Source organism: Pongo pygmaeus, chromosome 19 (assembly GCF_028885625.2).
Source record: "Pongo pygmaeus isolate AG05252 chromosome 19, NHGRI_mPonPyg2-v2.0_pri, whole genome shotgun sequence".
Lineage (NCBI taxonomy): Eukaryota > Metazoa > Chordata > Mammalia > Primates > Hominidae > Pongo > Pongo pygmaeus.
The window spans coordinates 21,466,382-21,482,923 of record NC_072392.2 but is presented as its reverse complement, the minus strand read 5'-3'; the positions used below and the strand labels follow the sequence as shown (position 1 = coordinate 21,482,923).

At 39.8% G+C, this 16,542-nt stretch overlaps 1 protein-coding gene across 13 annotated transcripts in view; it reads right to left on the bottom strand.

The window, feature by feature from the left end:
* Window positions 1–16,542, bottom strand: part of SPECC1 (sperm antigen with calponin homology and coiled-coil domains 1) — a 299,046-nt gene that overhangs the window by 62,660 nt on the left and 219,844 nt on the right. For 10 of the 13 annotated variants that reach the window (XM_063656241.1, XM_054458481.2, XM_054458479.2 and 7 more), the window contains 2 exons: window positions 6,910–7,055; window positions 5,665–5,765 (listed from right to left, as the gene is read on the bottom strand). In XM_063656241.1, the coding sequence (XP_063512311.1) occupies window positions 5,665–5,765; window positions 6,910–7,055 (247 nt within the window). Of the gene's footprint in view, window positions 1–5,664; window positions 5,766–6,909; window positions 7,056–13,504; window positions 16,056–16,542 lie in introns of those variants that run through there. The other 3 variants (XM_054458486.2, XM_054458487.1, XM_054458488.1) reach the window with 1 other exon arrangement.

The following is a 16,542-nucleotide window of genomic DNA, read 5'->3' as shown; positions in this document are numbered from 1 at the left end:
TGTACTGTTGGTAGGAATGTACAATGATGCAGCCATTACGGAGAACAGAATGGAGGTTCCTCAAAAAATTAAAAATAGTACTACCAAATGATCCAGCAACACCACTTCTAGGTATTTATCCAAGAAAATTGAAAACAGGATCTCAAAGAGATACTTGCACTCTCTTGCTCACTGCAGCATAATTCACAACAGCCAAGACGTGGAAGCAACCCCAGTGTCCACCACCAGATGAACGGATGAAGAAAATGTGGTATAGAATATACAATGGAATATTATTCAGCCTTAAAAAAGAAGGAAATCCTGTCCCATGCTACAACATACATGAGTCTTGGAGACATTATGCTAAGTCAAATACACCAGTCACTGAAGGACAAGAGTGGCATAACTCTATGTACGTGAGGAATCTAAAGTAGTCAAAATCACAGAAGCAGACAGTGGAGTGGTGGCTCCCAGAGGCCTCAGGGAGGGGAAGTGGGGAATTGTTCTGTGGATACAGAGTTTCAGTCAGGCAAGATAAAAAAGTTCTAGAGGACAGAAAGATGGCAACAAGAGACACTGGGGAGTGCTAGAGGAGGGGGAAGCAAGCACTGAAAACCTGTTGGGTACTATGTTCACTACTTGGGTGATGGGATCAATCATACCCCAAACCTCAGCATCCCACAATATATCCATGTAACAAATCTGTACATGTACACCCTGAATCTGAAATAAAATTCAAAATTAAAAAAAAAAACTTTCTAGAGACCTGCCATACAATATTGTGCTTCTAGTTAACAATACTTAAAAATTGGTTAATAGGGCAGATTTCATGGTGTATTTTTTTTACTGCCATTTAAAAAAGCATTTCAGAATGCAAGTAAGCGTGATATTATTCAAGGAAAAACCTTGAAAAACACCCTCTGTTTTTCTAAAAACACAACTGTTATCATAGCATTACATTGTTTTGTATACCATTTTGCTTCTTTCACTTACTGTATCTTAGAAGTCATTCTATACCCACCATCACCCACCATCTTGGCAGCTTCCTATGAGAAGTGCCACAAGAGGCCAAGCAAGTGGCTCTGGGGCCAGATGGCACCACCCACCTGTGAGACTCTGGGTTACTTAATTTTCTGTGCCTTATTTTCTTTATCTATAAAATGGCAACCATACTAAAGGTACTTACCTCAGAGGGTTATGGGAGGATTAAATGAGTTAAATCCAGTTAGAACAATCAAAACACAGCCCAGCAGATAGTAAGCATTCAGTAGATCTTAGCTATTTTTATTACCATAATTTATTTTACTGATTCTCTATTGATATTGATATTAGGAACAATGCTGCAATGAACAACCTGGTACATTTGCCTGTGCAGGGCCATTCTGAGGCTTTCCAGAACATTATTTTCTCTTAGAGGCTCTACTTCATAGCATATTAAACACACTTCCATGTATCCACATCCCACAAAAATATAATGGTCGTGGTATACAGTTTTCAAAAGTAGTTTTAAATCTTGCTTTTGAAGTTAGCTGAACAAAAGTGACAATATGGGGCATTCCTATCCCATTCACAATCCTGTGGGAAAGCATCCAATATTTCACCATTAAGTATGATGTTTGCTGTAGATATATAATACAGACCCTTTATCAGATTAAAGACTTTCCCTTCTATTCCTAGTTTTCTAAGAATTTCCATCAAGAAAGATATTAATCTTTATCGACTACATTTTCCTGCCACCTACTAAGATGACCATATTCTTTTTTTTTTTTTTTTTTTTTGAGATAGAGTCTTACTCTGTCACCCAGGAGTGGAATGGCAACGATCTCAGGTCACTGCAACCTCCGCCTCCTGGGTTTAAGCCATTCTTGTGCCTCAGCCTCCCAAGTAGCTGGGGGTTACAGGCGTGCACCACCATGCCCAGCTAATTTTTGTATTTTTAGTAGAGATGGGGTTTCGCCATGGTGACCAGAGTGGTCTTGAACTCCTGGCCTCCAGTGATCCATCTACCTTGGCCTCCCAAAGTGCTGGGATTACAGGCATAAGCCACTGCACCCGGCCAACCATATTCTTTTTATACCTCTGTTAATGTGGTGAATTATTCTGGTTGGCTTCAATAGTTAAAACCACCTTCCACTCCTGAAATAAACCCAACATGACGTGATCTTTTTCATGTATCTCTGAATAAGGTTTTCCAAGATTTTGTTCAGGATTTTTGCAAAGAGGTTCGTGAGAAAGACCTTTTAATTTTCTTGTCTATTAATGTTCTTGCAAGTATTAGGGATCAAAGCTATGCTGACCTCTTTCCTAGTCTCTGAATTTACGTAAGATTGACATTATTTCTTCCTTAAATGTTCGGGAGGTTTCATGGTGAAGCCACAAGGGCCTGGCATTTCTTTTAAGGAAAAGATATGAAGTATAAGTGATTGATATTTTCTACTACTCTCTCCTATGTAAGTTTAGCACATTACATTTATCTAAGATTTTGACCATTTCATCAATATTTTCTAATTTATAGCACAAAGTAGTAATATATAATATTCTCTTACTATTGCTTTAATAATTATGAAATCTTTAGTGATGTACCCATTTACAAATTCCTGATACAGGTAATTTTGCATTAGCTTTTCTTGTCAGATGTTTTGAATTTTAATAGTCTTTTAAAAGAACAAACTCCATGCAGAACTCCTTTAAATAGTCTTTTCACTGCAAGTATCCTAGGAAAAAACATCTGGTTTTGCTGGACTGAAAGCATCTCTCTTTTGTGTTCACCTTTGAAGGGTATTTTCACCAGGTATAGCACTTTGAAGCATATTTTCATGAGGTAAAGGAAAGCAGGTGTTTTCTTTCAGCATTTTGCAGATGCCATTGCATTGTCTTCAGGGCTTCCATCATTTTTCTTGAGAAGAAAGATGTCAGTTTTGCTCTTCCCCCTTGACATTAAGGTGTCTTTTTTCTTTTGGGTGCTTTTAGGATGCTTTCTCTTTCATTTCCAGCAGTTTTAACCTCATGTATCTGGGTGGTTTTCTTTGTACTCATCTCACTTGGGGTTCTTATTGTTTCTTGAATCTGGGCTTGACATCTTTTATCAGTTTTGGAAATTCTTGATCATTATCCCTTCCAATATTGCTTCTGCTCTTTTTCTCCCCTCTTTTGGGGACTCCAATTACACATGAGATTTTTTTATTCCATCCCATATGTTTCTTATGTCCTTTTCTCTATTTCCTATCCTTTTTATCTGTGCTTCAGTTCAGATATTTATACTGACTTGTCTTCAGTTCTTTAAGCCTCTCTTAAACTGTTTAAGCTACAGCTAAACTTTATTGAGTCTTTAATTCAGGTATTTTATTTTTAAGTTATAAAATCTCTAACAGATTCTTTTTTATACATTGTGGTTTTCTGCTGAAATTCTCTACCTTGTCACTTATTTTGTTGACAGCATTAATCTCAGTTGTTTTAGGGTCTATGTCTAATAATATCAATATCTGAATCTTCTGTGTCTGTTTCTATTGCCTATTTTTTCTCTTCGCTTTTCATCATTTGGTATTATCTATTTGTATGCCTGGTTTTTTGTTTTATTTTATTTTATTTTATTTTAAGATGGAGTCATGCTCTGTTGCCCAGGCTGGAATGCAGTGGCACGATCTCAGCTCACCACAACCTCCGCCTCCTGGGTTCAAGTGATTCCCCTGCCTCAGCCTCCTGAGTGGCTGGGACAACAGGCACACACCACCATGCCCAGTTGATTTTTGTATTTTTAGTAGAGACGGGGTTTCACTATGTTGGCCACGCTGGTCTCAAACTCCTGACCTCGTGATCTGCCTGCTTCAGCCTCCCAAAATGCTAGGATTACAGGCGTAAGCCACTGCACCTGGCCATGCCTGGTATTGTTTAAAGTTACTATATGACATTGTACTTTTTAAAATGTGGCTATAATTTAAGGATCTAGATGGTGTAATTGTCCTCCAGAGAGTATTTACTTCTGCATCCAGAAGGCAGTTAAGATAGGGGAAGAACATCTAAATCCAAACCCATGTTTCTATGGGTTTTAAGACTGAACAAATAAAAGACTTCCTTAATATATTTAGGGAGAATATTTTAATCATCTAACAGCTAGGAAAGACATTTTAAGGCAGGAAACAAAATCTTAAAACACAACACAAAAATGTAAAATTTCTCTTCAGTAAAAGATAACTATTAATATGACATTAAAAGATAACGAAGGTAATACAATTACATATGAAAAAATGTTAAAAAACACAATATATCAATACTTCTTACAAAACATAAAGAGACTAACACTTCAAAAGAAAAGCAGGCAAAGTATGTAAGTTTCCATACAGACACACAAAAGATAAATGGCCTATAATCATACGAAGAAGTGCTCCACCTTACTGATAAAGTAAAACAAGATATTACTGTTCATTTATTTGATCTTCAAAATTTATAGACAGTCTCAAAATTCTTGGAAAATAGTACTGTGAGCGGGAGGGCAAACTGAAGGGCAATGTGTCTATCAAGTTTTTCAAACATGCTGGAACAGGTCAAATACATTTCCTTTTCTAGGATTCCATTTTCCTTTACTAGGAATCAATTTGTAGAAGATCTCAAGACAGGCTCACTCAACTCCATCCTCATCTCTTTGTAGGGTGACTTATTGAACTATAAGGGACTGGGAAGCTAAAGGGTGTACTTGGCAAACTCCTTTAAAGCTTGGCTCATCAAGTGGCCTAGCTTCTGTCAAACAGGCCCCCTCAGAGGATCTGGAAGGTGCAAGGGAGCGTAAGGCTTCCCTTCTGCAGCTTCTCCTGGTAACCATGGCTGGGAAGGCATTCGCTGTTCTGTGGCAGGGGAGCAGAGGTTCTGGGGTCTGTTCCATCGTTTTCTGGTCAGTATGGGGCAGGCACAGAACGTGCTTTTCTGGCATGGACTGCACCTGTGGCAGTGTAGTCACGAGGCTGATCCTAGATCTTGGTAGCAGTGGCAGTCCTGGGTAAGCACCTAGAGAAAGACTTCCCGATTCCGGCAGAAACAGAAGCTCCTTTAATGGGCCAACTTTCAGATGCTCTGGGAACCTTTCCTGGAAGCTCAGTGCAGCCTAGACCTTTCTCCAGCCCTCAGTACCAAAATCCCTGTATTAAATTCCTTTCTGCTTAACTACAGTCATCTCTGATATTTACAAATGAATCCTGATATACGCTTATTTAAAAAGTAGCCCCTTAAGTGGTCAAAAATTTGTATCAGCATCTTCACTGTATTATTTTTTGTAATAAGTTAAATCCAAAAAAACCTAACTTCTATCAGTAGAAGAGTGGCTAAATAAATCACCACATATTATGTAATCTTTTATAAAAAGAATTGTTTCTGCAAATATTAAAATTTGAAGACATATTACTTCATTCAACAAATATTTATTGAACTACTATAATGTGGCCATGTGCCAGCCAGTGTTACAGACAAGAGATAAAACAGCAAGCAAAATGAACAAAAATATCTGACCTCATGAAGCTTACATTCCGATGATAAAGTGAAATAAGTATTGGAATAATACATAGTGTAATCCAATTTACAAAACACATACGCTACACACACACACATACACACACGGACACTAATATGTGTAAAGAAAAACATCTAGAGGGATACACAGCAAACCATAAGCAGTGGTTATTTCTGGGGCTCATCTACCTGCATTGGAGAGACAGCAGCTGCTGGAGCAGTCCTCACTGGTATCCCACTTAGGGGACTTCTGGGGGTCTTATGGACAGAAATATTCTGTCCAGCTCCACCTGCCAAAAAAAAACATGGGAACATTTATATGTCGTTCCACTTCAAAATAGCATATAGTTGTTCCTGATTTCTTGTTACTTTTTTTGGTGGCTTAAGGAGTATCCGTGTTTAGTGTAATATTTACTCTATTATCCTTTTCTTCTCTGGACTAGAGCTGCATTGGGGAAACAAGAAGGGAAGATTTAGCTGAGTGGAGGTCAGTCTTAGATGAAGGACAGCTGAGCAAAAAGAAACTGTATGAATAATGAGATGCCTAGAGAAGGACGGAAAAGAAAAGTTCTTGTACAAATTGTTAATTCATTTTCTGTCTCAGGCATGAAAGCCTTTCATGTCTTTGAATATGTAGAGTCTAGTCTTAATCTAATTTAGGTGCAAACAATTTTAGCAGAGACAACCAGGTACATCCTAGGATTAACTTTTACTACAGTCTCCCAATACAATGGCATGTTTGTTGCACTCCGGGGAAGAAAGATATTGTTACTGTAGAGAGATGCACATTCTGTTTCTTCTATTTGCTATGTTTATGTGTATAGTATATGTATGAAGTATAGCTATGCATCTTTCTCATATAGGAAGATAAGCATGACTAAAGGGAAATTGGGAGACCATCAGACAATACCCGGAAAAGCTGGGAACACACCTAGATCAGGAGTGACAGATTAGCACAGGTGCTCACATACAAGACCAGGTAGAAAAACGTCTAGCAGGTTGCAAGATGGGGATGGCTAGGGGTGCCTACAAGAGGGCCAGGTGCACAGATGTGATGCCTCGTTTCCTAGGAGATGAAGTCTCCAGCTGACCCTTGTAATTCTCATGAGATGACAAAAAGGCAAATAGTAGTGACCTGAATTTAATGGCTATGAGAGGCAGAAAAGAAAGGTGACAAGGCAGGAACTGGATGGAAGGAAGAGGTAGAGAGGAAGAGGCTGCATTTGTGTTATTCATGCGCCAGGCTCTCCATCAGTGCCTCCCTAGAGCCTCAGCCAGGCTCCTGCATGCAGTGGCTGCACGTGGTAGGACCTGGAAAGCGCCCTTGTGGTTGTAACAACATAGGGCCAGGGTGGAGTAGAGATAGTAGACATATCAAATATCGGGCCCAAGTTTGAATTTGGAGCTTTGCTTATAGAAAAAATGATTAAATACCTGGGCGTCCCAAGTCAAATGACTTGATAAGTGACTTAACGGTGGTTGCCGACTCTGGGGGTGTTGGAGATGTTCTGCTAACACAGACACCAGGCCACCGACCAGCAGCATCGACCTCAGAGGACTCTGGCTCTTCATCCACAGGTCTGCATGGCAAAGAGCAAATCAGATTGAAAAGGTGGAGGACATCCCCATGGGAGAAAAAGACACAGAGGAAAACAGAACTGATGTGGAGAAAATAAACGAAGCTGGAAGGGAAATTCTGAATTTAACATCCTGTTTTCTCTACCAGTTTGCATCTTTAGGAAATAATGTAGGCATTGCTCTCCATTTTTAGAAGAGCTGTTTTCTTGGGAAATGGTCAGAAATAATTATTTTTATATGTAGAGTGACTTGATATTAGCTCTAAATAAAGTGTATGGCTACTCTGCAAATTGTGCATTTCTTGTGAAAAAATGCAAATGTTATTGATCATAAATATTTCACCTACTGTCAATGGTGAATGCAGTGGACTGGCTGCCGACATGTGCTCCAACCCCCATGCAGTACACAGAGTTTGGAAAGATGAAATCTCACAGCTCTCCTACAGCTGGAATTTTGGGTGTGATTTAAGTTCCACCAATCAGAAAGACTTGGGCAAGACCTGGAGTGGGACCTGAATCAGAGGAAGAGAGGCAGGGCACCGGGCATTCACTATGTAGACAGAGACTGTAGCAGAGACAAGATGCTATGGTGCTGGCAACTGCGGTGGCAGCTTTCCAACTGGGTGGGCAGCTTTCTGAAGTTAAGGCTCCTGCCCTGGTGGAGGGAGTAGGCTCTCTGGTGGTCCAGTTGTGTGTGGAGACTTTGGGAGCTGCTCCTGGAAGCTCAGCCTTCCCAACAATTCTGCAAACCATGGAACACCTTTCTGCCTAAGCCAACGAAAGTGCAATCCATTATACACAACAGAATCCTGATTCAGACACTCTGACTTCTAAGCATAAGAATGGTAACAGCACTCTAAAATCACACTGCAATTCTGCATGAGGTGAAGCTCCTGCTCTCACCCAAGTTTCCTGGTGTGTTCTTCACGAAGCTTCTAGACTCATAGAAAGTATTCTATGATAGATCATTGACCCAATCCTCAATCCTCTCACGCATGGCTTCCTCATCTAGGGGACTTTGGCATGTCATGTGATCTCCCTGTGAAGGAGCCAAGACAAGAACTCCCAACCTTCTCACTGCTAAGTCACTGCTCTCTTCATTGTATCATATTGCCACAGCTGTTTTGCAAGATGACTAATTTATGAGAATAGTTCAAATAGAATGTTTCTGGAAGTATATTTCAATAAGGTCGGTGGAAGTTTAAAATAAATCAGTAAATAAAATATTTACTGATCATGTTCAAATTAATCTTGCTACTCATAAGCTTCTCCAGTTGAATTCATTTGTCCTTAATTCTCTAAGCTTTCTTCTGTTGCTCTGTAAATTAACATGAATAGAATAAATTTAAGAGAAACAGAACTTAAAACAGTTAAACCACACTGCCTTACAATCTTCACTCCACAGTCCCTTCTTATGAGTGAAAAAAAAATCAGTAAACTGAAAACTTCATTGGAAGAAACTATCAGGCACTTCAGAAATTGTAGGAGGTTGGGTTTTTAAAATAATCTTTAAAGGTTTATTGAGAGGAACCGGTTTTCATACTCTCCCATACAATAAAATCAGGTGGCAAAAATGCAGAAAGAAAAAGAAATCAGGTTAGGTTTGAGCAGAAAATAATTTCCTCTGTCTGTGCTAGCCATTCTCATGAAGGTCATCAACAAACAAAATGGGCCACCTTTTTTTTTTTTGAGACAGAGTCTCGCTCTGTCGCCCAGGCTGGAGTGCAGTGGTGCAATCTTGGCTCACTGCAAACTCTACTTCCCGGGTTCAAGCGATTCTAATGCCTCAGCCTCCTGAGTAGCTAGCTGGGACTACAGGCAAGCACCACCACACTTGGCTAATCTTTCGTATTTTTTTTTTTAGTAGAGATGGGGTTTCACCATGTTGCCTAGGCTGGTCTCAACCTCCTGAGCTCAGACAATCTGCCTGCCTTGGCCTCCCAAAGTGCCAGGATAACAGGCATGAGCCACTGCGCCTGGCCACCTTCTTACCAGTCCATTTAAATGACTCAGTACCAAAGGCCTCCAAGGACAATCATTTTAAGTAATTCATTTTACATTTCATTCTTTGATAATTTAATAAGAACAAAATGGAGAAGCCTACATTCTGCTGAGGTTATTCCTTTCAGTTATCTACATTTATCTGCAATTCAAAATATCAAATGATAAATTTAAAAAGCAAGGCCACAAGAATCAATTACCTCTGGCTTCAGGTATCCAAAGATGGTATTTCAAACACTAAGTCTACTTGGCCAGAACAATAAGAGTCAGTATGAGAAAACCCTGTATAATTTGAGAAGAGAAATACCCACTGTGTTATATAACAGTGGTATGCGTGTGTGTGTGTGTCTGTGTGTCTCTGTGTGTGTGTGTGAGGGATTCACAAAACAAAGCCTGAATTGAATAACCAAAGAAAATGGTTATTAAGAATGCTACTGGCTTATTAGTGTGTACTTAAATCATAAATGAGGTTGAAAATCCTTACACCAGCCTATTTTAGAATTGGCTGGGATCAATTAGTAACAGCCTCAGCCATAAATGAAGTATTACATTTCCTCTGTTCCAAGGAAGAATAAAAACTCTGTATTCTATAATGAATATTAAGAAATATTTAAGCATACAGCCACGTATGTCTTAGCATTAAATAAAAGAAAAACTGCAAGGTACCACTAGTGGAGAAACACTTGTTCAAGGCTTGCTACTGCCTCTAAGGCTGATGTTAGGTTCTAAAGTCAACCTGTGAAGTAACAATCACACATGTAGTTAAATAAGCCATGAAAATAACTTGAGTCACTCAAAAGTACATGCTTTTGTAAACACGACTGCTTACAAACACACCAACTCTCCAGAAGTCTCACATACTTTCATTCCCTCCAGCATTTCATGGTTGGCTCTTTCTTCAGTTACATCACAGATTAAATAGCTGCTTAGTGTTTAGGGGCCACGCTTAAAACAACAAAAATGAAGCACGTATTCTACCTGCTCCCAGCATATAAAACTATGATAATAATCGATAATTTCAGCAAAACAAATATGAATGTGTATAACTCCACTGTATATGCCAAGCACAGTACCATGTGTCTTAAAAACATTATCTAATTTAATTTTCAACAAAACTCCTAGATATTATTATCCCTTATTTTAGAGGAAAATTTGACCATGGTCACATGATTCATGAATGGTGAATCGGGGATGCAAATCCAGCTCTGGCCATGCCTTTCTCAAATTTTCTATAAGGCATAAATGTTCTGTGAGAGGTATACAAGGTTCTAGAAATAATACTGATGGTATTTCTTCCTAAAATTTAAGTACATTTAAAAAATACTACGAAGTTATTGCAGTGTTCCTATCTTTATACAATAATCTGCTCTTAAAAAGCGGCAACCCATACTAGAGAACAACAGTTGCAGGCCAGACCTCCTGATGCTGTGTCACACACAGCAGGTGATGCACACTCCATAAACAGGCAGTGTCTCCATAGAGCACAGCAAGGCGCATGGCCCTCCTCACTGAATGTCGGTCTGCCTTCCATGCCTCACCTTGTCATTTAAGCACATATACATATATGTCTCTAATTATTTCCCTTTAAAACTTTTATTTAACCTCTCTAATTTGCTTTCCTTGTTACGTTAGAGAACAGAGTTTTCAAATGTCAGTGATGGTCTACAGCATTTACTCCCTAAAAACAGCACTTTATGTCATTGTTCATTCTGATCCAGGAACAGGTGAGCTCCTGTACATGATGATTTTTAAAGTATTCAAAAGTTAACTCGATTTGGGTAGTGTTGTATGGCACCACTGCTACCTTCACAATTGGCAGATTAATACTTGTGAAGAGGGCAGGTCGCGTGTCAACCACATGCTCACACCTGCCGGTCTCTTTCCTGAACACCTGAACAAAGCCCAACCCCAGGCCTTTCGGTTAATCTCCCAAGACTCCCCTCTGCCCATCTAGTTTTGGACTATTCACCTGAAGTTTTTTACTTTTATGTCCTGCCTCTGTGCCTTTGCTCATTCTATGCCCTTGCCTGGAATGTAATTTTCTCTAAATACTTATTTTGCATAAAACAAATCTAACAGAAGTTTTTCACTCTATTTGAAGACAGAAATTATGAAGTACTTTGTCTCTTAGGTGTCAAACAATATCTTCTAAATTTCACTTTCAAATTTCAATAAAAGCATATATAACAATAAAAATAAACAGGATAAAAAAGTAATTTGAACACCAACATCATAATCTACAAATCCCAACAATAAGAATCAAATAGTAAAAGTCCTGTAGTCGAGTATCATTGATGTGGCTTAGATTTTGCAGAATTTCTGCCAATAGAGAGTACATGGTCAGGGGAATGAAAATACAATACCAAGGGCTTTCCCCCAATTCCCTTCCAAAGAAAATGGAGATATGGGAAAACCCCAACTAATGTCCTCCACCCTAGAGGGCCAGGGCTGGAGAGGAGCACGAGAAGCCCAGAGAGATGCAGGGCGTTTTGGCAAAGGATCAGGAACAAGAGGAATTTACATCCGAGAAGGCCAGGGTTGGTTTACCCCAGGCGTAAAGGGCAGTAGTGACAAGGGGCAGGACAGGAAGAGCCAAAGTGTACACCTAAAATGGATGAGGGGCACGCAAAGAGATCCAGAGAGCTGGCTCTGCGTTCCAGGCTCACCAGGCAGAGAAGAAACTGGGTACAGGCGAATTTCCCACGAGGCACTCACCCTTCTCTACTCTACCTGGGCTTCTGTACCTCCAAGTATGTAATATAAATGTACCTTCAAGAGCCTCCCAACACGTTTAAGTCATGAGAAGATCAGAAGCACTGTCAGGCAAAGGCAGTGGATCTCAGCAGAATCCAGACACGGACCTGGGGCAAATGTCAGGCCCTGCCACACCTGGATCTGCTTCAGCAAGAGAAGGTGACAGGCAAAATCATGCCCTGCTCGATGCAAACAGTTCATAATACAAAGTGAAGGGGAAACTGCACTCAAGAGAGGACTGGCGTTTGTAAATTCATGACTGGAAACAGAGTTCAACACTGATACTGTCTCCCTTAAAATTCAATAAAATAAAAATTTTAAATGAAAGGATGAGTTAAAAGTAATACAAGCAATCTAATAATCTATGAATATTTTAAAGCAGAGCTAACTCAAAAGAGAAAGAAATGGGAGCACATCTAGGGCAGGTCTCTCTGAATGTGGATGACATAAACCATGTAAAGGTGGGATTTCAATTCAGTGGACAAAGGATGACTCTGGTAATAAATAGTGCTACCCAGTGGGAGAAAAAGAACCACACCTCACATCAGATTAAATAAAGAGAGGCGGATCAAATGGCCTGCATATGTGTGTGCATCAAGTAGATGAGGACATTTAATAGCACATTTGTATAATACTGGGGAGAAGGAATCTTAAAAAAAAGAATAAAGGAAAACACTAACAGTTTACATTACATAAAAATATAAAATTTTCTATGATAAAGATAAAGCCATATCACATGAAAAATATGATAAAGATGATAAAGGCTCATAATATAGGGGACAAAACCACATCCCTAATAAAATACTGACTTATAAGCTGATGAGAAAAAAGCAATCAGCTCAGTGAAAAAGCAGGGAAAAGTTGCAAAACTAGTAATTCTTAGAAGAGGAAATGCAGTGGTTAGTAAACATACAAAGATGTGCTTAGAAAGGGCTAGGCATGGCGGCTCATGGCTATAATCCCTGCACTTTGGGAGGCTGAGGTGGGAGGATCACTTGAGCCCAGGAGTTCGATACCAGTCTCTCTGGGCAACATAGTGAGACCTCGTGTCTACAAAAAAAAAAAAAAAAAAATTAGCTGGACATGGTGGTGTGCCCCTGTAGTCCCAGCTACTCAGGAGGCTGGGGTGGGAGGACTGCTCAAGTCCAGGAGGTTGAGGCTGCAGTGAGCCATGATTGTACCACTGCACTCCAGCCTAGGTGACAGAGTGAGGCCCTGTCTTTAAAAAAAAAAAAAAAAAAAGCTCAGCGAAATGCAAATTAAAGTGCTAATAAGATAGTATTTTTTGATTATCCTATCGGCAAAAATAAGATCAAGGCTCTCCATTACTGCTCAGGCTGTATAGAGATGGGCATGTTGAAGAGTGAAATGTCACAGCACTCAGGTGAGTAACTGGAGACATCTATTAAAATAAAAATGTGCATATACTTTAGAGCAACAACAGTATTTTGAAAAACCCATTCTATAAAAATAAAACCACAACTACATAGGACTATATGAATAAGGACTGCTATTGTAGCATTACTCATAAAGAAAAAAATTATAACCTTGTTGTGCATTAGTAAGACAATATTTTAATATTCCAGGACATGTCTTTCCTATGGAAGGTCATGTTGCTCTTAAAATAAGCTAGATTTCTGTGTATTGACAGGGAAGGATGCCTATGATATAATAAAATAAAAAGTAAAGGTGCAGTGTACTGAATAGAATATAATCCAATTTTTATTAAAAATATAAAAATGAACCCTATACATATTCATGAGTAAAGAAAAATGTACACACTGTTAACACTGATTTCCTCACAGGTGGTACTGAGGGAGAAGAAAGATTAATATTTTTCTTCACACGTCTCCATTTTGTTATTAGTATACCTAAATAATACTTCATAATTAAGAAAAAATCCAATACATTAAATCATCAATCTATTCATATTTAAATGTCAACAAAACACATCTAGACTTTAAGTCCATACTATATTTTCTGAGACCCTAGAGTTTTAAAAATTTATGCAAAATTAGCATTTTTACTCCATGCCCTTTTGTTCTACTAATGAAATTGTTCATATCCCATGTCAACCCTCCTGTTTACAACTTGCAGTCCAGCTTTTTTCTACCTCAAATTCTAGTTACTTGATGTGACTCTGAAGTTCTGAAACTGCATTCAGAAAAAAATGTAGAACAAAATGACATAAAGGCCCTGCAGAAACGTAGCTGGTGATTAAAACTAAGCAGCAGACGCTTCTATATAATAACATGTTTATTTTGCACTTCATAAATGCTTACAGATAAAAATATTCAACAGTACCTAACGACAGGTCAAAATATGGGGTGCAAATACAGCGGTGCCTTTTAAGTTGAAGTTGCAGTTTTCTTATTGTTTATATTTGAAAACATCCAGCAAATGAATTTTAAATAATCCTAAGAACTCTGAATCTGAGGTAAAGAGCGCCCAAAATATAAATTTCAGTCCTATTCACAAGTATCTAAGTTATTTTTACAGAGAAGACCTCAATGTCTCTTCTCACGCCAAGCTAATTTTTCTAACGATTCTGTGCTGTCCAGTTTGACACCCCAAAAGATCTTCCTGAGTTTAAAGAGCATTCCTGTTCCTAGTTTTCCTTCTATTGGACAGTAACTCTTGTCTTGTCTCATCCTTTGGATAACGTCACTAATGGCTCCATGCCGTGTACACTGTGAACCAGTTCCTCACGTGAGAACTGCAGAAGGTTTCTGCCTGATGGAGGCTGCTGAATTGGATTTGGATCTTCACAAACACACATATTTCCAGAAGTTTAAAATCACATTTTGAATTGTGTATCACTCTGATTTGAACACTAAGTTTCTGGGGTGAGTTTCATCCATGAAACTTTGGTGTAGTTGTCATTCAATCGTTTTCCATTAGATTTCTATTGCCATTGTCACTGTGCTTACCTATCCGGCTTAATAACATCCTTTATGATCAAACTTCTACTTATGTTTAACCCAGCAAGATTCTGGAAATCAACCCAAAGCTTGGAGGCACCTTGTTTCAGACGAGGTAATGAAGTCAGACTCCGCGTGAAGGGGCTCAATCAAGACCCCACAGAAGGGGCTGGGCACGGGGTCTCAAGCCTGTAATCCCAGCACTTTGGGAGGCCGAGGCGGCCAGATCACTTGAGGTCAGGAGTTCGAGACCAGCCTGACCAACATGGTGAAATTGTGTCTCTACTAAAAATACAAAATTAGCCGGGCGTGATGGCACGTGCCTGTAATCCCAGCTACTTGGGAGGCCAAGGCAGGAGAATAGCTTAAACCCAGGAAGCGGAGCTTGCAATGAGCCAAGATCGCACCACTGCACTCTAGCCTGGGCAACGAGAGTAAAGCTCCAACTCGCCGAACCTTCTGACTTCTTCAGAATATGACATCACGCAGATGGCTTCCTATTTTGCCTTGAGTAATATGAATTCCAAGATGATCAGACACCACGATCAAAAGGAAGCAGAGAAATGAACACCAAAAAGTAGAACTCGGGCCTTAGGGTCTGGGTGCGGTGGCTCATGTCTGTAATCCCAGCACTTTGGGAGGCTGAGGTGGGGATCACCTGAGGTCAGGAGTTCGAGACCAGCCTGGCCGACATGGTGAAACTCCATCTCTACTAACAATATAAAAATTAGCTGGGCGTGGTGGCAAGCACCTATAATTCCAGCTACTTGGAAGGCTGAGGCAAGAGAATCACTTGAACCCGGGAGGCAGAGGTTGCAGTGAGCCGAGATCGCACCATTGCACTCCAGCCTGGGCAACAAGAGTGAAACTCTGTCTCCAAAAAAAAAAAAAAAAAAAAAAAAAACCACAAACGAACTCGGGCCTGCGCTGTACCCAGCTCTGCATCTGCTCTGCCACTGCGCCCTTTCAGCACTCCAGCTGCAAATAACTTTTCATAAGACTTGTACTTTGTTTTTTTCAGAACTTCACTTTATTCTCCAAATAAAAGACGGCTCAATCTTCTGAGGAAAAGTAAAAAGAGGGAAACATCATCTTTGATCATGCAGTGAGCTGATCCCAAAATGTGGACAAAAAGCAGAGACTTGACGGCAATGACTCTGAGAAACAGAGAATGTCACAAGGAGACAACTGGGCTCTTTATAAAGAGGCAATTTCTCCTCTACACATTCCCCCTTTCATCTAGAGATGGCTGCGGCTCCCAATCATGGCAAGAGCTGGGCTGTCTTTCTTCCACCAAATGCTCTGCTAGCTGACAGAGCCCAGGGAGCTGTGAAAATAGAAAGGGGAGGGAGAGGCTGTAAAGGAGTTACCTAAGGCAATACAGTCTTAGTTCACAAACGCAAGGATTTCCAGCTTACACTGTCTCACAGGGAAAAGCTAATGCCCAGGATAGGCCAACAGATTTTAATTCCTACTGTTCCAATTTTTTGGAAGTCAAAGGTTTTCAGACATTTAAAAAAAAAAAAAAAAAAAAAAGCCAGACTGCAAATGCCTGTACTAGGCTCCTTCCACCAGAACTTCTCCAGCAAAGAACTGTGTGGTGAAGCAGAGATGTCCAGGATGAACACCATAGGCCCCTCCAGAATTTACAGAGGCTCCTGCTTCTCTCTACTGTCAAGGCCAAAAAACCTTCTTGCTTTTATAACTGCAACCTAAAAATCCTAAAGGCCTAAGGGAAGCTTATGTCCACATTGTTGAAATCTGTAAAATCAGGGGTCAGAGAACAGGGAGGCAGACACTGTTCTTTAGAATTA